We start from the raw sequence: 21,306 nt of genomic DNA on the forward strand, positions 1-21,306 counted from the left end.
AGTGGTGGCAGCTGAATATCTGACTGCATTTAGCGGCCACCACTTATCAAGATAAGTAATTATGGACAGATATTTTGGGAGAAGTTATTTATCCGATTAACTCAGCTGGATAAGTGCCGATATTTAGATTTATCCAGTTAAGTGGATAAGTTAGACCTGCTCAGTAGGAGGTCTAAAGTTAGCTGGATAAGTCTATCCAGCTAACTAGTGATTTTTATGGGAATATTTAACAGCATGATCATGCTGCTGAATATCCCTTGTAAGTTAGCTGATAAGACTTAACTGACTAATTTATTAGCCATTTAATTTTGAATATCTACTTCCTTTTGGCCAATATTCAGAAAAGTAGAGATAATCGACCTGCTGAATAGGCTTCCCTAAAGTTAGCTGGCTAACTTGAAATCTAACTGGCTATGTTTTTATATATAAAGCAGGGGCGGTTCTATAATGAGGCAGGGTGAGGCAGCCGCTTCAGGTGGCAAAATGTTTTAAGCAGCATCTCATCCCTCGCCTCAGGCGGCAGATTGCCTTCAGCCGCCCCTGATAACTAGTTAGGTTTAAAGTTATCCAGGTACATGTTCTTGGATAACTTTACCTTAACTGGCTACATTCAAATTATATAGCAAAATAGTGCCAAAAACAAAATAATAATTAAAAAAAAAAAAAGTCAGCATTGCAGTCAGCAGCAACGTTCTTATCGACACGCTTCCATTGTGGCTGTCAGAACAACGCTGAAAGCCATCGGGAACGGGTAAGCACAACCCTGCTCCCAGCTGGGGTTTCAGAAGGATCCATGATGGAGGTTCCTAGAGATTGTAGGTGAGTGGGAAGGATGGTTTGGGGCAGGAGGAGGCATTATGGCTGTTTTATTTTTGCAAAATTTGGGATTGTGAGGTGGTGGGGGTGGGATCGGCACTTATTTGAAAGTGTCTTGTGGAGTAGGGGGGGCTGCACAAAGGTTGGCCCACAAACCATTTTTTTTCATTTTCTTTTCGGCAGGTAATTGGCTAAATAATATGAATATAGCCAGTTAAGGAAATGTTATCCAGATAATCTTTACACCTGCTTTAGACACGTCCAGACTTATCCAAATAAGTTATTCAGCTAACTCTGAATATTAGAGTTTGTCAAATATCTGCTCGGAACACTCCCAGAATGCCTCCAGTGTATCCAGATAAATGTTATCTGGTTAATGACTTAGCCATATACAATTTATTAGGTTAAAGAAGCCAGATATTCAAACCTAGGGTTTTTCAGGCTAACTCAAAAGTCATCTGAACAAATCCCCTTGAATATCAAGCACAAGGTGTCCATGGCGCATGCTGTCACTAGCTATATATGGCATGCTTTCTCGCTCATTCTTGGGATGTCACTGTTTGGATCATGGATGTTGCTGTCTGTAATAGTTATCTGCTTTTTTTTTTTCTGTCACTGAACTTTCACAGGGGATATACTGACTGAAGAGAAGAAGGTGGTGAAGTTGGGTGAAGCTGCCAGCTTAAAGTGCACTCTTCAGAAGTACTATGATGTGCTGCAGGTCACATGGCAGAAGACAGGAAAAGTCCCGGAAAACTTGGCAACGTATACCAGTGCTAAAGGGGCAACAGTTATGAGTGCACATCAAGACCATATGAATTTCACCCTTTTGGGGCTGAATGAGACGGCCATCACCCTGTGGAGAACCAGGATCCAGGATGAAGGCTGCTACGTGTGCATATTTAACACCTTTCCGTCGGGATCCATCCAGGGCAAAACCTGCCTCTTTATCTATGGTGAGCTTCCACCACTCCTATAGCTTTCTGGCTTATTTCATTTATTAGGATAAATCTGGTTCTTTAGCCTGCTGGATGAATCTCCTCTACCAGCATCTCTAGAGATATTAATCCAAACTAGAGACTAGATATGAAGACGACCAAGGCTTGTACAACTATTCACAGGGATTATCCTACAAGTTATTGGGGAAAGAAAACAATGGTAAAAGTCATATAAATTAATCCTTTTAAGGGACTATCATACACAATTTAAAGTATAATTTATACATTTGCAACCCATAGCTTTTCATCTTCAGTCCTGATTTACTTTTTGTCCCAGTGAGAAAATTTCGAGTAATGCCCACGTGCCAACATGATTCAGTTAGTGATTAACGAAAGCACATTCCAATCAAGTCGAAGCGTTGTTCCCTTTTTAAGGTTGTGCACAGCATTTTTTCCTTTTTAAAGGAAATAATAGAGCAAGTATTTTTATGTGTATGAATTTTTGGTGTATGGACATGATACCAGGATCGTTTTAATTACGTTACCCTGATGCAGGCAATTTTGCTGAAACATAGAATGTGTTGGTTATCTTTTCCAGCACATATTGAGATGTTTAAATGTCTTTTCTTATAGAAGTGTGATGGATTCCTATGTGTTAGCTCTGGATTGGCGCTTAAGCACTACTTGTAATTTGCAGGCTGGGACAAAATGTTAACTAGGTCATGATTATAAAGCAATGGGTTATGAATATGAATTATACCCTCTGTTGGGATGCCCAACTGGTGTTTTGTGAGACGCATGTGGCTCTTTGGAGAACAAACTGCGGATCACAAGAGAAATCTGGCCTATACCACTGACTGTTTCTTGTGCCTGCTGTATGCTGTGATCTTCCCACCTCTCAGCAGCCAGCTTGTGGGTGGAAGTTGTAAGTTTAGGATCGGCTACCGAGAAGGGGTGGGGATTGCTGCGTGTAGGAGCTGCCTGTTTTCATGTCCATATCCCTCCAAGCAATGGCCAAAGACGAGGTGTGGCTGGACCACCACTGAGCCCATCCGACAGCAGCCTAAGATGAAGTCCCGACAGGCCACCATGAAAGAGGACTGGTAGGCCACTGCGGAGACCATTCCACAGTGGCTGAAGATGGGGATTATCACAGAGCCTATCTTGCGGCAGCCAAAGATAAGGCACTGAGAAGCATGTGTGTTTGAGTGAGTGAGAGCGTGCCTGTGTGTGTGCTTGTGTGTGTGTGTGTATGTGTGTGTGAGAGAGAGAGCCTGTGTGTATGAGAGTGCCTATGCCTGTGTAACAGTATGGGAAGGAATGTTTGAGAGAACATTTATAAGTATGTGAGAGTGCCTGTGTAAGAGCATGAGAGGGAATGTTTTGGAGAATGAACCTATGTAAGTGCGTGTGAGAGTGCGCCTGTGCCTATGTGTATGTGTGAGAGAGAGATTTGTGCCTATATGAGAGCATGTGAGAGAATGTTTGAGAGAATGAACATGTGGCTGTGTGTGTTTGTGTGAGAGTGCCTCTGTGTGTGTGTGTGAGAGAGAGTGCCTGTGCCTGTGAGAAAGCTTGTGAGAAAATGAGAGAATGAATATGTGTATGAGAGAGATGATAAAGTTTGTGTCCCCCTCCACCCAATTTGCAACAATCTGAAGGAGACTGGTCATTAAACAATCCTAGGTATGGCGAGCAGGAGATTTTTTAATCCTTCATAGGATTAATTTTTGGGTGCTGTTTGTGTCTGCTGTTTTGAAAATTTTTTTGATGTTTGGGGAAATATTAAAACAAAATTATGTGATTTTTTTTTTTCATTACTGGATGTTCTATTCATCAGCAGCTATTAAATATTTATCTTTTTTTTTAGTATGTTTTTACTATTATTGTTGATATTTCTTGATTTTACTTGATGTTTTATGAGAATAATAGCGATTCTTTTTTTTGCATTGTTACACTCCACTATACAGTTGTATGTTGCGGTTTCCAGTTTAGTTTTTGTCTGCACGTTTCTATTTCTACTTTATGATCTCTTTTTTTGTTCTGTATTTGGTGTGAGTGTCTTGTGAGCTTCTGTATTTGGTGTGAGTGTCTTGTGAGCTTTATGCACTGGCTGTGGCACCAATGAGCCTCCTGGAGAGGCAAGAAGGGTTGGGAATGAGAACGGGAGGGGGCTCCTGCAGCCTGTGGGCTGGCAACAAGGAAAATCTTGTGGCAGTACTGGGATGTGGGCACTTATTGAGTGAGCACATGAGCACAGCAGCACAATAGCAGAGTTTATGTGTGTGTCTTTGTATCTGAGAGAGAATGTATGTGTCTTTGTGTCAGAGCGAGTGAATGTGTGTGTGTGTATTTTTGTCTGAGAGAGTGAGTGAGAGTTTGTCTGAGTGAGTGAGTCAGTGTGTATGTGTGGTGGTGGTGGTGGTGGTGGTGGTGTGTGATCTCTCGCCCTCCTGTGAAAGGCTTGGGGGCTCTCTTCCTCTGTGAATTCTGGTTTTGTGGCTCTCGATGTGGAAAAGCTTGGCCTCCCCAGCCCTACGTTATATAAGATAGCCTCTTAGAGATATACATCGATGTATCTTTCTTTACCCAGCAGACCTTATTTTTAGCACTGTTTTCATTATTATGTGGTCATTGTTTGGCTTTGATTTTTTAATTTCTTAACTATGTAAGCGACTGGGTCAGACGCCTTCCCTCTGTATCATGATAGACAGACAGGTCTCATGGTTGATAGCTTGGACCTCCTTATAACTAGGATAAATGCTATACATTTATTAGAACTTTGAGTCAAACCCTGGCACTGCCAGTGACTTCCTCTTTGTCACTTTGGGGTCCATTTTCAAAGTCATTTAACTGGATAACTTGTGACATATCCAACTAAATGCAAACTTTAAAATATTTTGGGCACTTAGCCCAAATTTATCCAGAAAAACATAAGGGATTTCTGGGGCAGAGCTAAGTTAGCTGGACAAGTTATCTGGCTAACTCCGATATTCAGAGTTAGCCAGATAAATTAGACGGCTAACTCTGGTTATACCGTAAGGTAATCCTAATGTTAACTAGATAGTTATTCAGCTGTCTTTTAGTGCTGCCGCTGCACCACTGAGTAGAGTACCCCCACAAAATTAACTAGATAAGTTTATCTGGATAACTTTGCAAGTGGCTTAATATTGCCTCCCTTTATTTCCTCTTGCCTTAGTTTAACCAACTGTAGTTAAAAAATAATAATATTATTATTATTGTTCCTTCTCTTCTCAATTTTGTAAGTTTTCAAGCACTTTAGATGCCAGAAATGTGCTGCCGGTCTATCTTCCCCAGAGTTGGCCAAATGTATGCTTCTGAAAAATTAAATTGTACACTGGGTTGAGATCTTGTTTGGATGAAAAACTGTAAAACCATATAATAAGTGATTCTTATTTACTGGATGTCAGTTATTGAAATCTTATGCCTTGTCAGGACTGTGGTTTATTTTTGATATGCTGATTGTTCACTGGAGAGGATCAGTTCTGTATATCAGTACCTAATCTATTGACTAGCATTGGCCCACTGATGGTTGCGATAGTAGATGTGGATCAGCGCCCTGTAATTCACACATGTATGTGACTTGGCTGCCTGTTCTTGATATAGGTGCATACTCTAAATAAGACACCCAGTTATCAGTGACGATTACTTTGGTTACCAATGCATACGTGCATATAACACTTTGGTTATTATTGCAGGGATGTGGAATGGCATCCCATAAGTACAGTTTCTGAGTTGCTGCTTTAGCAGTTGAATAAAACGTTTTTAGTAGAAATCAGGGGAGGTTACCCAGCAGTATCCACTTACTCCTTTAGGCTTCCAGCTCAGTCAAAAACAACTTCTGCTGGGCTACTCTACCATGAGCATTCATTTACAATTAGCATCCTCCACCCTCACAAACACATACTTAGCCCAGCCATTGTAGTGATAGTTCTCGGCCAAGAGACACACACTGTGGCTCCATCTAGGATACAGTAAACATGGACCCTGATCGAGTGACTGCTAGTTGTCACCACTATGCAATGGCTGAGACTCCTCCCACTCCTCCAAGAGGGGCTGAAGTGTTACCTCCATGGCCTCCTCAGCTTTATCCAGCCCAGGGAGCAGAAAATCAGTCCTGGAAATCAACCTAGGTCTTTTGCATGGCAATGGAAAGCACTGCCACTGGTCTGGCCCAGAGCTCACAATTTTATGTCATTAATCCTTGGCTTGCCAGTCCTTCTCAATGACATGTTTCTCCTGTCTTAGAGCAGCTTTGGGGATCTCTGCAGTACACTGTATCCCATGGCCAACTGAATGCCATCTGTGTAGCCACTGGCTGGCCAGCTCCCATGCTCTCTTGGCCCAGAATGGAAAAGAGCCCCGGGAATACAAGCAAAGTGGAAAATGCCAACGGCACAGTGACAGTCACCAGCTGGGTGTTTCTGAATGACTCGCAAAGTTTCCATGGCAGGGAGCTGGTTTGCAGAGCTCTGCAGAATCAAGATGAGTTCTTCTACAGAAAGGTGGTAGAAAAATGTGAGTATTACTACCCTATGTGATGCGTAGCACTGTTTGATGCATGTATCCTCTGAACACTGCATTGTGCCATAATACAAAGGGTCCCCAGCAATGCGATAAGAATTAAATGATTTCTCAACAGCCATATTGGCTTCAGAAGCTTCCTATCGTGTGAGAAATCAAGTTAATTAACTAAGGATGACAACTATCCCAATGTCTACCCTTTTGCAGATTTTGGTATCTTCTGCAAAAAGACAAACCTGCAGTGGTGATTTCTACCCTTTGAAGGCTTATGACTGAATCTGGTGTTTGTTTGAGGATTGATCCAGGGAATTGTTCATTTCTGCATGGCAACTGGCTATTCCTGCCATCTTAACCTTCCTGCAGAGAAGACTAGAGAGCTAGTCCTCAGCTCCATGGCTGTGATTTCCTGTTACAAGGGTTGAAGCCATGGAGTGTCAGTTGTCTTCCCCATCTATGTCTCTCATTTTCATCAGGGAATTAAGCTAATTCCCCCTCATTTCAGGGCCCTGGCCCCTCAATGGCATCTTAATCTAGGGCTCAGGGAAGCCCCTGAATTGGGATTCCCTTCAAGATCTCTTCTTGAAGACAGTTTTTCTGATAGCCATTTATTCTGATTACCTAAGTCCAAATTACAAGCTCTCTCTTGCCAAGGGTTTTCCATTTCTTTTCAGCCATTGCTGTCCTTTTTACTAAAGATTGCTCCTGCATTTCATCTGAATCCAATAATTTCTCTTCCAGCCTTTACTGAGGAGGAATATCACGGTAAAGATACATCCTTTCAGTTTTTGGATGTATGGCTTATTCTCCTTAGATATTTGAAAGTCTTTCAGAAAATCAGTAGGTTGGTTGTTCTTTTTGGAGAGCCTTCAAAAAGTGAGACAGCCTCCAAATTTCCTCATTCCAGCTGAATTGAAGAGACAATTTCTACAGCTTATCTTCTGAAGGGCTGGCAGGTTGTAGAAGCCCTTCGAGGTAGATATTCAGCCACTGTCTAGCTGAGAAGGTTAGCTGGAAAACCATATTCAGCTAACTTAGCTAGAATATTCAGTGGTGCAACCTTGCCAATATCTAAAAGTTAGCAGGATATGTTTATCTGGCTTACTTTAGACCTGCTCAATAGAGGGTCTAACTTATCCAGCTAAGTTAGCAAGGTAAGGCTGAATATCAGCACTTATCCAGCAAAATTAGCCAGTATTCCCCCCACAACTTAACCAGATAACTATTTAATCAGACAAATAGTTATCTGGCTAAGTGGTGACCACTGAACGTGGCTGGATATTCAAACTTATCCACTGAATATCGACTTCATCGTGCTTATTCTACGAGGGCTTAGGCTTCCTCTTTGGCGAAGTCTATGTCTCTTATTCCAGAGGAAATTTGTAAGGCAGCCACTTAGTATTTCTTACATTCCTTCACAAAGCATTACAAGTTAAATGTATTCACTCACAGGCCGATTCAGTAAAGTCCGTGAGAGAGCGGACGAACACCTGCCCTCCCGGCAGTATTTAGATTAGGTGGTGCGGTAGAAACAGGCAAAAGGAAGCACTAGGGACACTAGTGTGTCCCTAGCGCCTCATTTTAGCCTGGAGCGGCAGCTGTCAGCAGGTTTGACAGCCGACGCTCAATTTTGCCGGCGTCTGTTCTCAAACCCGCTGACAGCCATGGGCTCGGAAACCGGACGCCGGCAAAATTGAGCGTCCGGTTTTCGGCCCGACAGCCGCCAGCCCATTTAAAAATTTTTTTTCTTTTTTTTACTTTTTTTACCCTTCGGGACCTTCGACTTAATATCGCCATGATATTAAGTCAGAGGGTGCACAGAAAAGCAGTTTTTACTGCTTTTCTGTGCACTTTCCTGGTGCCGGCAGAAACTAGCCCCTACCTTTGGGTCGGCGTTAATTTCTGAAAGTAAAATGTGCGGCTTGGCTGCACATTTTACTTTCTGTATCGCGTGGGAATAACTAATAGGGCCATCAACATGCATTTGCATGTTGAGGGCGCTATTAGGTGCCGCGGGTTGGACGCGCGTTTTCCGCTCCTTACTGAATAAGGGGTAAGGGAAAACGCGCATCCAAGAGCAGGTTAACAGTGCGCTCCGTTGGAGCGCACTGTACTGTATCAGCATGTAAAGGAGATATAGCCTGTGGGGGTAATATTCTCATGGTGGACTGACTTCCTCCCACTCACTTTAGGATGGATTTGGATAATTCCCATTCATCTGGACTGGTCTAGCAAGATGATAAGGAAGAAGACATTTAATCTTACCTGTTAATTTCCTTTCCTTGTATAGTGCTAGATCAGTCCAGGACCCCTCCAGGAAGTTAAGGACAGTGCTGTTTTCTCTTGGTGAAAGACTCTGGATTACAGAAGTGTTTCTTTACTCCATTGGGGAGAGCCCAAGTGTGTGTTTTATCATTTCCTCTGTTAACAAACTTTCATTTCCTCTAAAACTAAATGTTAAAACTTCAGAAAAAATTGGAAGGAAAATATCCTCAGACAAAACTTCTCCAGCCCCCATCTGGGAAAAAAAATGGTTGAATTTCTCTTTGTTAATTTGACCTGCCTATGTAGCAGGGGTGATGTCACTGGAAAAGTGTTTCTCCTCTGATTCCATCAGCCTTGACATTTTTTAGTAACATAGGTGATTGTTTTCTGGCTAATTTATGCATGGTGTTACAAAATTACCCCCTAAATACTGTAATACAACTAATACATCAAGTGAACAAAATTCAAAACCCTGACATTGAGAGAGAGGCTATTCTTATACATGCCCTCCTAGTACTTGGACCCTCCATAACCATGCCATGCCATCAACACAAGAAATAAAAAAACAAAAAACCGATACCTGCAACTGATCTTTCTCAGGAGTAGCACCTGCCTTATGGAATTCCCTCCCAGAATAGCTCGGTCAAATACACGAGTGCTTCCACTGCAGGAAGCAAATTAAGGTCTGGGTCTTCTGTCAGGCCTTTAAATGCCAAGCCCAAAACTTCCCCCTTGCTAGAAAGCTGCTGAATTGACTATGAGGAATCGCATGACATGGCCTCAAATGCCTTGAACATGCTGCTACAATACCATTGTCTGCGGAATTATTATTTATTGTAAATATCGTTTGAGGTTGGCGTCGGTATTCTGCTGAGTTGTTACTCAAGCTTAGTCAAAACTGTTGATTTATTTTAGTCCTTAGTGTACTGTATACCTTAATATGGTTGAGCTGCAAATGACCCCTGATTATTTGCTGCTATCCTAATATGTTGTACCCTGATGACTGTATGCTGCTATTCTTATTTATTGTACCTTGTCTTGGATTCCACAAGTCAAGGATCCCTAACCCAGGGAAAGAAGAGGGGGATGGATTATTGATTTACAGTACATAAACTGACTACTTTCTGCTAAAATATCCCACTTACATACAAGATTTTTATGTGAAACATCACCACATCCAGTGTCAGGCAACATCACCCAACTCAAATGTCAAAACCTCATGTGAGGCTGTCACACTCCCAAATGACATCACCCCATTTGAGGCTATCTACCATGAAACATCACCTAGCAGTAGGCTGACTGACTCCAAATTTCATTACCTCACAGGAGGCCATCTGTCCCCCCCACAAATGTCACCACCATTCAAAATCCTCTCTCTCATAACACCACCTCATATGATGCTGTTCTTCTCCTTACATCATCACTTCACATGAGGCCATCCAAGTATCAAACATGAGAGGAGTTATTGATATAATTTTTCCTTTCTATTTCAGCCCATGGACTCAGCCCATTTTCCATTGCATTGATAGTAATCGCAGTGACACTGTCGGTGCTGGCGGTGATTCTGATTGTGGTATATTGCCGGAAACGCCAAAGAATGTGGTCAGGTGAGTAGCCAGGGAATGGGGACACCAAGAGCTGAACTTAAAACTTACAATACTTATTAGTTTTAAATATATTACTTAGTAAGGTCATTGTGTGTCCCCTAATCTTTGTAGTCTTTGAAAAAGTAATCAACTGATTAACATTTACTCATTCCATTTCACTCATTATTTTATAGATCTCTTTCATATCATATCTCCTCTCTATATGCTCTGTGATTTAGAATAGTTTCTATGGTTTTTTGCAGCACTGAAGTCAGGCTCACTGGTCTTTAGTTTCCCAGATCACTCCTGAGCCCTTTTTAAATATCAGGATTATATTGGCTACCCTCTGATCTTCAGGTACAATGGATAATTTTAATGATAGCATATTAGGGATGTGAATCGTTTTTGAACGATTAAAATTATCGTCAGATAATTTTAAAATCGTCCAAAATCGTTAGATATGCGATACAATACAAATGCCCCCGATTTATCGTCAGGGGCATTTGTATTGTATCGTTAAATAGGGCGCGGGAAAACCGGCACACCAAAAAAACCCTAAAACCCACCCCGAACCTTTAAAACAAATCCCCCACCCTCCCGAACCCCCCCAAAATGTTTTAAATTACCTGGGGTCCAGTGGGGGGGTCCCGACGCGATCTCCTCCCGCTCTCTGGCCACTGCTGCGTTGAGAAATGGCGCCGTCGCCCGTATGACATAGTGAGGGCAAAGGTAGCGCCGGCACCATTTTGAAGATTGGCAATATGGCCCGCGTGCAGGAGGTCGCTCCCGGACCCCCGCTGGACTTTTCGCAAGTCTTGTGGGGGTCAGGAGGCCCCCCCAAGCTGGCCAAAAGTCCCTGGGGTCCAGCAGGGGTCCGGGGGCGATCTCCCGCACGAGTGACGTCGGGAGCCAGGAAACAAAATGGCGCCGGCGCTACCTTTGCCCTGTCACATGATAAGATACCCAATCCTGGCTAATTATTCATATATCACAAACCAATTACAGCTAATACATATATTGTGACATCAATCCAATTCAATAATCTTTATTGGTGAAAATTTTTTTTGTATGAATGTTTTTAGAAGACCCTATGGATAGATGTTGTACATGAGCAGTGGGAGATTGTTTGAAAGAACTCTCCTGAAGAAGCCTGAGGAAAGGCGAAACATGTAGAGAGAACAAAAGGAGAATAAAAGGATTGACGTTCTTGTAACGCAAGAATTAAACTGCAATATAACTCTTTCTGCTTACGAAGTGAAATGTATCAACACCTGATGATGTGCTATGTGAAGATTTATATTTAATGTTTATATTTGAATGTTTAGAAAATTGGAAATGATTTTTATGAGAAGTTGAATGTAGAATGTATGTGTATATGTGTAGTATGGGTGGTGTGTGAATTTTGTCTATTGTTTTTATAAAGATATTATATCTATTGTGTGGGGTACTATGGATTAATTGTGAATATTTTTCATGAATTTTTCACCAATAAAGATTATTGAATTGGATTGATGTCACAATATATGTATTAGCTGTCACATGATAAGGCAAAGGGCCACCGGTGCCATTTCTTAACGCAGCGGTGGCCAGAGAGCAGGAGGAGATCGCATCGGGACCCCCCCACTGGACCCCAGGTAATTTAAAACATTTTGGGGGGGTTCGGGAGGGTGGGGGATTTGTTTTAAAGGTTCGGGTGGGTTTTAGGGTTTTTTTGGTGTGCCGGTTTTCCCGCCCTCCCCCGATTTTTAACTATTTTTAGAAAAAAAAAACCTCGACGATCAGATTTCCCTCCCCCCCAGCCAAAATCGATCGTTAAGACGATCGATTACACGATTCACACCTCTATAGCATATAAATGACTGATAATAAAGCTGAACTGTTATTTTCTAGTTCGTTCAGAACCCTGAAGTGTAACCATCTGGTTCAGGTGATTTGCTACTCAATCTGGCCTATTACATCCTCCATGTTCACTGTGATTTGGTTCAATTCATCTGAATCACTACCCTTAAAAACTGTTTCCAGAACTTCAAAGGTCAAAGGGCATAAATAAAAAAGAGATGAAGGAAAAAGATATTGGTGGGTATGATGATATAGATACACAATCTCTGTTAATACATAAGAACATGCCATACTGGGTCAGACCAAGGGTCCATCAAGCCCAGCATCCTGTTTCCAACAGTGGCCAATCCAGGCCATAAGAACCTGGCAAGTACCCAAAAACTAAGTCTATTCCATGTAACCATTGCTAATGGCAGTGGCTATTCTCTAAGTGAACTTAATAGCAGGAAATGGACTTCTCCTCCAAGAACTTATCCAATCCTTTTTTAAACACAGCTATACTAACTGCACTAACCACATCCTCTGGCAACAAATTCCAGAGTTTAACTGTGCGTTGAGTGAAGAAGAACTTTCTCCGATTAGTTTTAAATGTGCCCCATGCTAACTTCATGGAGTGCCCCCTAGTCTTTCTACTATCCGAAAGAGTAAATAACCGATACAGAGATTGTGAGCTCTTCACTATATTCAGGGTCAGAAAATAATTCGTTTTCATTGCTGCAGAATAGGCTACAGGTGCACAGGTTTTTCTCACCTTGTCCTGCATTATCAAGCATTAACAGAGCAGCTTTACTTTTCTTTCCCACCATTAAGGATCCTTTGTGCTTATTCCATGATCTCTTCAATTCAGAATCTGTCTCTTTGCCTCCATACATCAGTCACCCTTCCTGTGAAGAAATATTTTCTGATGCTGTTGTTGAGTCTAATTGCTTTCCATCTCATTTCATTATCTCTTGTTCCATAACTGCCTTTGAAATACTTTATGTGAATGTTTCTGTCCTATCCCCCTCTCCTCTCTTCCCCTCTCTAATATATACACGTTTAGGTCTTCAAGTCTCACCTCGTAGGGCTAATGTAGGGTGAACTATTTTGTACGATATGGGATATTTATTTTTGACCGTCCCATTTTTTAAACAGGTGAGTGATGCCTTTAATATTCACCTGCGGTGTCTCACGCCGTCTTCATTTATCGCCATCCTTTGCCTGTCTGCTCCTTTTGTCCTGGGGATCTTAGATCTTCCAGAGACCATCTCTGCTCTGCCACTAATGGTCGTCTCTCCACTCCTGCCCTTAGCTCACCTTTGCCTCCTTCGCTGGATCTCTGTTCTGCTTATCAGAGGTTTGAAAACCCCCCTCCCCTGTAGAGCCTGAGGGAGGATGAGAACCAAGGGAAGCCATTCCCATGCCTGCATTGCTGACACAGGGGAGTAGATCAGGGGGACAGCAGGGGAGCGCTTACTGCTTTGCACCTCTTTGATCTGTGGCAGGTTGCTGGCAATGAGGCAAGGACTGAGGTTCCTATTGTCTGAATGTTCTGTCATCCAGCCCTTCTCTTTAAGAACCTGCTGTGCTGATGACACTGCAAGTAATTCGGGTGGTGTATAGCTTTGATGTCCATGGTGGAGGAGAAAAAGGGGATGGTGTGGGCCCCTGGATGGAAGTTATTGCTACATTTGGGCAGCCTCCATGGGGTGAGTGACGGGAATGCTTCTGGATATGGAAGTCAAGAGGGATGGAAACAGCCGTGATCAGAGAGGGAATTATGAATGCAGAGGTTAGAATGTGTATGGACAGGATAGTAAGTCAGTGAATGACTAGATAGGACCTAAAGAGATTGGCTAAGCCCCAGGTTCGTTTGAGTGAGTGATTAGGAGGGGACCATGGAGCAGGAAGAGTGGCATGTCAGAGAAGTAGTTATAGAGAATGACACAGGGACCCCCAGTCCCATCACTAATAAGACATGGGTGAGCCCTTGTTTTAGCTAGCAAGAGAGCAGGTTAGAGTAGAGCGAGCTTCCATTCAAATGCACCTCCTCCTTTTGAGGAGTCTGGAATGGCCGCCCCCCTGAGAGTCTATTGAGGAGCTCTCTACAGTGAGCGCGGCAGGCAGTCCCTTTAGGTTTACAAAGAGTGCAGAGATGGAAAGAGTCAGTAAAAGCAGGCCAGCCCAGCCTGTGGATCCTGACCAGGGTCAGGAAGGGGTTTCTTCTTCCAGTCCAGAACCTGGCTGGTTAAGATTCACTCTGGGTCTAATTTCAGGGATTTTGAGATTTTTTATTCAGGAGCCTCACTGGACACCTGGACTTTTCCTGCCCACAGGGACTGGGGAACCCTATGTGTGGGCTGCCCACCCCTGAAGTGGTGGTGACCTGCTGTGAGGAGGGGACTCCGCTGATTAGATCCTGTTCCTTTAGGGGGGAAAGAAGACCCAAGAGGAAGTTTGGCTGCCCCTTCCTTCCTGTTTCCAAGAGCATTCCTTAGCATCAAGGACCCTGCAGAGAGTACTAAAGAGATTGTGTCAAAATCACGGAGATCCAGAAGATCTCCTCACCCTGAGTAAAGGAAAGCAGCATCACTGGGAACACCCAACAGGTGCTTCTCCACCCTGGGGAGAGAAAAATGTTAGAGACTATGGCACAGAGAGAAAATCCTCTCTTTATCAGTTTGGGAGGGGTCTTGTCCAGCTAAAAAGACCTTCCCCATCTGGGAACTCCTCTTCTTCTAAACCCAAGAGAGTGAGTCCTGCACAGATAGAGGGGAGAGGCTGCAATGACTGAGAAGAGAAGTCTGTGGTGCTGCAGTTTTGAGGTTTTGTGGATTCATCACCAATGTTAACAGAAAAGACTTTTCTATTGGATACTGCTGAAATGAGTCCAGAGAGCTTCCTTTGCACTCACTTCAAATTCCTGCTGCCAGAGCCCCTCCAACACTGAAAGATCCCTAATCAGGCTGCTGGCCCTCCCCGTCCCGTGCTCCACCTCCCTTCCCGGAGAATAAACAAAATATGGGCTCCTCGGCCCCCTCCACTTACTCACCCACTTCTCCCCCCAAGCCCCCTACCCAGGCAGGGCCCCATTCCCAGGACCAGGATCACAGGAGGATGCGATCCCGGGCGCTTCCAGCGCAGCTCTGAGCAGCCACGCGGGAAGCATAAGCCATCACCAGAACTGTTCAGCCCAGCCTTACGAGTTATCCATCTGAATGGCTTTGAATATTGACCTCAGTGTCTCAAAAATATAAATCATGCACAGAGACAAACATTTTTCAGTGAAAAGGAAGTAAGCAGTTGTGGTCTGTGGCTGAAAGGCATAGGCTCGGGAATATCATGTGGAAATATTTCTTCACGGGGAGGATGGTGAATGCATGGAATGGACTCCCAGTGGAAGTGTTAGAGGCCAAAACAACAACAGAGTTCAGGAAAGCCTGAGATAAGCGCAGAGGCTCCTGAGTTGTGGAGAAGCACGTGCAATCTGTGGTATTGCATCAGTAAGGGAAAAAGAGCAACTAGATGGGTCTTGTGGTTTATATCAGTTGTCATATTTTGTTTTTCTGTGAAGCACATGAGTAGCCTCACGCTGTGATCATTTGTTCTACTTTTTTTCCCTGGAAGCTGTTTGCTTCTTGTGCAGTATTTCTACTTCTGAGCTATATGGGGGAAATATTTAAAGCCATTTATGTGCGTAAAATCATATGTATGCGCATAAAGAGCTGCACAAAAATAGCCCCAGGATCAGTTTGTGTAAAAATTTGTGTGTAACATGGTTTTGCGCAAATTTTTATGTGAACTGCAGAGGGGCATTCTGAGGGCGGAGCTGGGATTGCTCCATGTGCTTGAGATTGGGCCATTAGCTATAAGAAAAATATCACCCTGATGATAATAATCAGGAGACCAGAAAGTCACTAATATTGATTTTTATTATTATCATCAGAAAACAAAATCACCTTATAATCTATTACAAATTACGGTATAATTGCTTGTACTTGCTCGCTTTTGTCTGGCATCTTTCAGAAAGTATTGGCAGCGACAGACCATGAGTGGGCGACCGGCGGGCTCAGCTTCAGGAGCCGTCCTCTGGAGTTGGTCTTTCTCTGGATTCTGGCAGGGCAGGTGCATGGCTCTTTGGTCCTGTCCATGACGGGGGGGGGGGGGGGTCTGCTGTCATTCACCATCATCACGCCTGCCCATTGAATTTCAAGCCCAGGCTGTAGGAGCAGGATGACGTCGCCACACTGTCGCTCATGGTCTCGGGAACGGGAGAATGTGCTTGTGGGAATGTACATATAAGCATTCCGCATTTTTACATCAGGGCTCACCCGTGTAACCTTGGGCAAGCCAATTTACCCTCCATTACCCTCAGGCACAAACTTTGTGGGCTATACACCAAGCCGTAATATTTTATCATGGGAGGGACAAAATCTTGCAGGGGGTGGTTACGCAATACTTTGTACCTCCCCAACAAAATATCGCAGCGTGAAAACTCTGCACGAGAAAAAAAAAACGTGGTTCGTGTAGGGTCGCCATCATTTTAAAGGGAGTGGGCAGGGGTCTCATTGGATGCTTTTGGGAGGGGTGTTTCAGGCCGCTTGGTCCTATACAGCTCACCCCGGGGGCCATTGGGATGCATGTTAGCATCCCGATGGCCCCGGAAAATAAGTACATCTCCCTGAAATGTGAGAAAATAATGGGGCTAATTTTTTTCTATCAGCTCTGTTATTTTATTTGCATTAAATTGACTATCAATGAGCAGATTTGCATGCATTAGTTAATTGTATGCATGCAAATCAGGTAATTCCCATAGGGTGTGGATTTATTTTAAAAAGAACACGTCATATTACCATAATATGGTGATATCACACAACATACAGCATTTAAAATACATTAAACACTATTTATCATGCATTATCACCTTATCCCAGCTTAGGAAATCCAGGCCTTAGATTGTAAACCCTCTGGTGATAGGGAAATACCTACAGTTCCTGAATGTAATCCACACTGAAGAGCTGAAAGGTGGAATATAAAATAAATAAGAATACGTAAATAAGTAAAGCAATGCTGATCTTACTTCTGTTATCCAAAATCAGCGTTTCTCACTGTCTGGCAGTGCATTGTCAGCTTGGCATCCATAGTATAGGTAGCAGGCCTGTCATTTTGCAGCTGTCTTCAGCTTGAATGGTTAGCTGAAGTTTGTATGTCCAAGTGTTAGTATGTAATTTTGCAAATTATGCACTGCCACAGGATTTAAATGCATGCTTTTCTATTTTAAAAATTATGTGTGGAAATTACATTGCACAAGTTATACCTTCAGAGAAGCAGATGTAACTTTGTGCGATGCAATGTGTGTGCATGCTTAGCCAATTAACCAACTAGTTTCAAAGGGAACATGCACATTCATTTGCTCTGAAAATATTGGTGAAGACTGTATTTACAATATATACGCAGGCTTTCCCAGTATCAGGGCTGTTTGAAAATTACCCTCTGTAAAGAGAGGATTTAATTTATTCTGCTTTTGTACAGTGGATTTTCTGGCTTTTTTTTTTTTTTTTATAGTAGTCATTCTCTCAACTCTGCTTTTTTTTAATTTAATTTTTATTGAATGTTATAACTTTAGTTTAGCCCTTTCGTCTCTGACAATCCCTGCCAGTACTGTCCCTGTCTGAGACCGCACAAAAAAGAAGATGTCGTAGTTTTGCTCTCCCCTTTTGTAAGCGAGTAAAGGAAAGGTAGAGCAGTGTAGCAAAGTGGAGGAAAGATGAGAGAAGCCGGAATGTTTGAAAATGGACCTCATGAATAGCAGTGAAGGTTCCTGCCAGTACATTTATTGCCCAGACCCATCTGGTAAGGAAGACTACTAGATCTGGATGTGTGTTTTACAATTTATTTCAATGGAGGCGCACAATGTCCCAAGCCCTACAGCTATAACGATTACACCTTTAAAGTCAAAGTTCATCCTTAAAACCATTGCACTCTCAAATTATTCCATTCTATTATGTTTTGACCATTAGGTTATGCACATTTGTTTAGAGATGTGTATCTTTGATGATGATTATATATTGCGCATGGCCTCGATTCCTCACCACGAGTCTTCCTCACCAATAGTAGCGCCCCCTCCTGTCTCGCAGTTCCTCAGGCTAGCATAGGATGTACATAAGCTGCAAAAACCAGAGACTATGGAGGCAAGGAGTGGGAAAATCCCTTCTAAAGTTTGATCATGTTCCCATTTGTCTGCTCCATGTCCAGGAGAAAATAAAACTGGTGAAATTATAAATCATAGGTCTTTGCCAGAGCTGAAACCCATAATATTCTAGTGCATTCTAAATGTGGCACAACAAGTTCATCTGTCTCTAATTATCTTTTATAATTGTTACCCAGGCTGAGTCAGAACTAGAAATAGCTGGCGTGAGCTAAACAGAGCCAGCTTGGCCATTCGTAAAAATAGTGTCTGGTGACAATATTTAGTCTGCCTCTGTGTGAGAAGAAGAGCACAAGAGCTAATTTCATCTTTTTCCCCTTTTTAGGTCATTAAGAGCCTAGGAAGAAGGCTTGCGCAGGAGCGGTATGGCCTTGAAAGCTCAGGATCGTTTATGCCGCACATCGCGTGATAGCTCCAAGGACAGGACCTCCATCCTAGCCATGGCTCACCCTCTTGAACTCCAAGCCGGCCACACCTACCTCTGACCTCTGCCTCGGCCATTGTCACTCGAGAACAGGAGCGTGGTGGCTAGGAGGGGTGCTGCCTCTAGCAGAGCCCAAAGATAGAAAAGCCCTCCGTGAACTGAGGAATTCTCATTTATTATAGGCATCACTTGGCAGATCCTGCTTGTTAATAGACTTTAGGGGTTGATTTAAAAAAGTCCGCACGTGCGCACACGGACGTGACGATTTTATAACGTGAGTGCATGTTGTAAAATCCGATGGCCATGTGCATGTGTGGGTGACCTGTGAGTCGCGCCCGCATGGGGGGAAATTTTGTAATCTGCGCGCACCGACGCGATCGGGCCTTTGCCCAGTTCCCTCCCAGACCGCCCCAATTAAGGAACGGACTGGGAGGGAACTCTCCTTTATCCCATCTCCCCTTCCTCCCTTTTCCCATCTCCTCCCCGACCCCTATACTACTAACGCTAATTAGGCTTTCTTTCTTACTTTGTAACTCGCCTGCTCTTTCAGAGCAGAAGTAAGTTACGCGCGCCGGCCGGCTGCCATCGCATGCTTCCTCGGGATAGGACCTAATTGCCTCTGTCCCGGCTGGCCCTCTCCCCAAACCCGTCCCACTGAGACCAGGGCCCAGCACTTCTGCATGTAACAGGGGGTCTGCGCGTGGCCAGGCTGGTTCTAAAATGCACGCAGCGTGCGCGAGGCCCAGCCACGCACGTAACCCCTGCTTTTTGTGTGTGTGTGCTTTTTAAAATTGACCATTAGTAACAAAGTCATGCATATGTAAGAGTGAATTTTCAAAAGCATATACACAGATAAAACATTGTTTTGAAAATGACCTCAAGGGTCGTATGTGTAAAAGTACGCGTGGACGCAATTTCATGCAGAGATTTTGTGCACTTGAAAGAGGCATTCCTGTGGGCGGAACTAGGGTGGGGGAAACCATTTACCTGCTGTATTTTCTAAAATAAAAAATATTGCAGATAAATTTGTGTGTGCACATCCTCACAACCGGCCAAAGTTTCCATCTGCATTGTATGATGGAATAAATCACGCCAATGCCAAAAAGAGAGGGCCTGTGATCTCTCTCCATGTTGTCAGAATGGATTTTTTTTCTCCAGGAGGAAAGCCTTCTGAACAAGTAGCCGCATCCTCTTTTCTCCAGCTTTCAGACCAGAAACATCCATCAAACAATCCTGCTTCTTGCATTCACAGAATGCCGCAACCTAAAATGTGACCAAGACAGCGGCAATCTTTTGCCACAAAGTAAAGATTACAAAACAATGCCAAAAGCACGGGAGCGAGAACCCGGAGTCGTGACACATTTCAGTCATTAGTCGGAGCCCGTTTGTTTAACTTTGTAGGCTCTAACCAGGGTGATATAAACTCAGCGCATACATTTAGAGTACATTATTAGTTATTTTTTGAAGTAACCAAGTAGCCCCTGCATGGTAAGACGTACCTCTGATTCTCTCTGGAGGAGGCTAATAAATCAATATAGGAGTCAAGGTCTCCTTTTGGAGCACGCTATGCAGCCCTGAAATATGTGCTCTCTCCCACACTTCCACCAGAAAAAAAGTCCTCAAGCTTTGCAACCAGTAAGGACCTTGATACGTTCTGTTCAAAGAAGCCTCATACAAACATATGGCACCTTCCAGTCTGGAGGCCATCACCATTTCTAAAGTTGCTATGGCACCATAGAGCTGACCAGTGCCATTCTGAAGAGAACACGGATGGGGCAAGAGGTGAGTGGGGGCATCCATTCCCTCCTGCCCCTTTTATTTCTCCTTCGACTCTACAGGAAGGGTAAGCAGAGGTCATTTCAAGAAAGGGAGAGAGAGGTCAGAGTGGCTCTGGGGTAGACTTCGGGGGTTTAAATGTTTATTTTGTTTCAGTAAAGATACCGAAACAAAATAAACATTAAAACAATTTTTGGATTTTAAACCCTCGATAAGCAACAACAAAAATATGAAACAAAATTTTTGGGCCTGCACATCCCTAGAAAACATCATATTTTAACTGTAAATCAATTTGATATGTTGCATAAAAGGCAATATAATCAAATGTAATACATGAAATATCAAGAAAAAGAATGACTCTTTAGTTGTTTTCTGTCACTGCCTATAGCATAGTGGAGAGCACTTTCATTGAATGCTTTATGGGAGACAAGAACGCAAATATTTCTGTATTGTTAACAGTTATGTCTTGGTCCCTGTAAAGCACTGTTGCTATATTTATTGTTATATGGAAACCGATATGATGTTACCCTATGAATGTTGGTATAAATCTTTAAATAAAATAAATAAATAAATAAAACTCCAAAGCTATCTACGGCATTGTAGAGTTGATTTTTCTGTTACTCTAGGAATGAATTGCCACTGTCTTTGTATTGGTGCACCTCCAACTTCTAAATAAAAAGTTTCAAAAGAAAAAGAATGAATATCTAGGGGCATGAAGTAAGTATGTAATACTTGATACATCAACTACTTCACAATAATGGGGGAGCATTCTATATATTATAGAGAAATTCTATAAGCCTGTTGCATTGCAATATGCCATAATTCTTTCACAGCTGCATCATCTGAGCTTGAGCTTGGAGGACAAAACCTTTTTTAAATTCACCAATGCAAATTGAGAAGATAGAATGGCAATGGATTCTCTCCCCTCTTGCA

At 43.0% G+C, this 21,306-nt stretch overlaps 1 protein-coding gene across 4 annotated transcripts in view; it reads left to right on the forward strand.

Annotated features, from left to right (window-relative positions):
* Nucleotides 1–20,961, forward strand: part of LOC115076558 (OX-2 membrane glycoprotein-like) — a 53,319-nt gene extending 32,358 nt beyond the window's left edge. For 2 of the 4 annotated variants that reach the window (XM_029578133.1, XM_029578131.1), the window contains 4 exons: nt 1,446–1,772; nt 6,024–6,293; nt 10,055–10,168; nt 11,230–11,281. In XM_029578133.1, the coding sequence (XP_029433993.1) occupies nt 1,446–1,772; nt 6,024–6,293; nt 10,055–10,168; nt 11,230–11,258 (740 nt within the window). In that variant the 3' untranslated portion in view covers nt 11,259–11,281. Of the gene's footprint in view, nt 1–1,445; nt 1,773–6,023; nt 6,294–10,054; nt 10,169–11,229; nt 11,282–18,498 lie in introns of those variants that run through there. The other 2 variants (XM_029578132.1, XR_003852795.1) reach the window with 2 other exon arrangements.
* Nucleotides 20,962–21,306: the final 345 nt, after the last annotated feature.

This window comes from Rhinatrema bivittatum, chromosome 15 (genome assembly GCF_901001135.1).
Source record: "Rhinatrema bivittatum chromosome 15, aRhiBiv1.1, whole genome shotgun sequence".
Classification (NCBI taxonomy): domain Eukaryota; kingdom Metazoa; phylum Chordata; class Amphibia; order Gymnophiona; family Rhinatrematidae; genus Rhinatrema; species Rhinatrema bivittatum.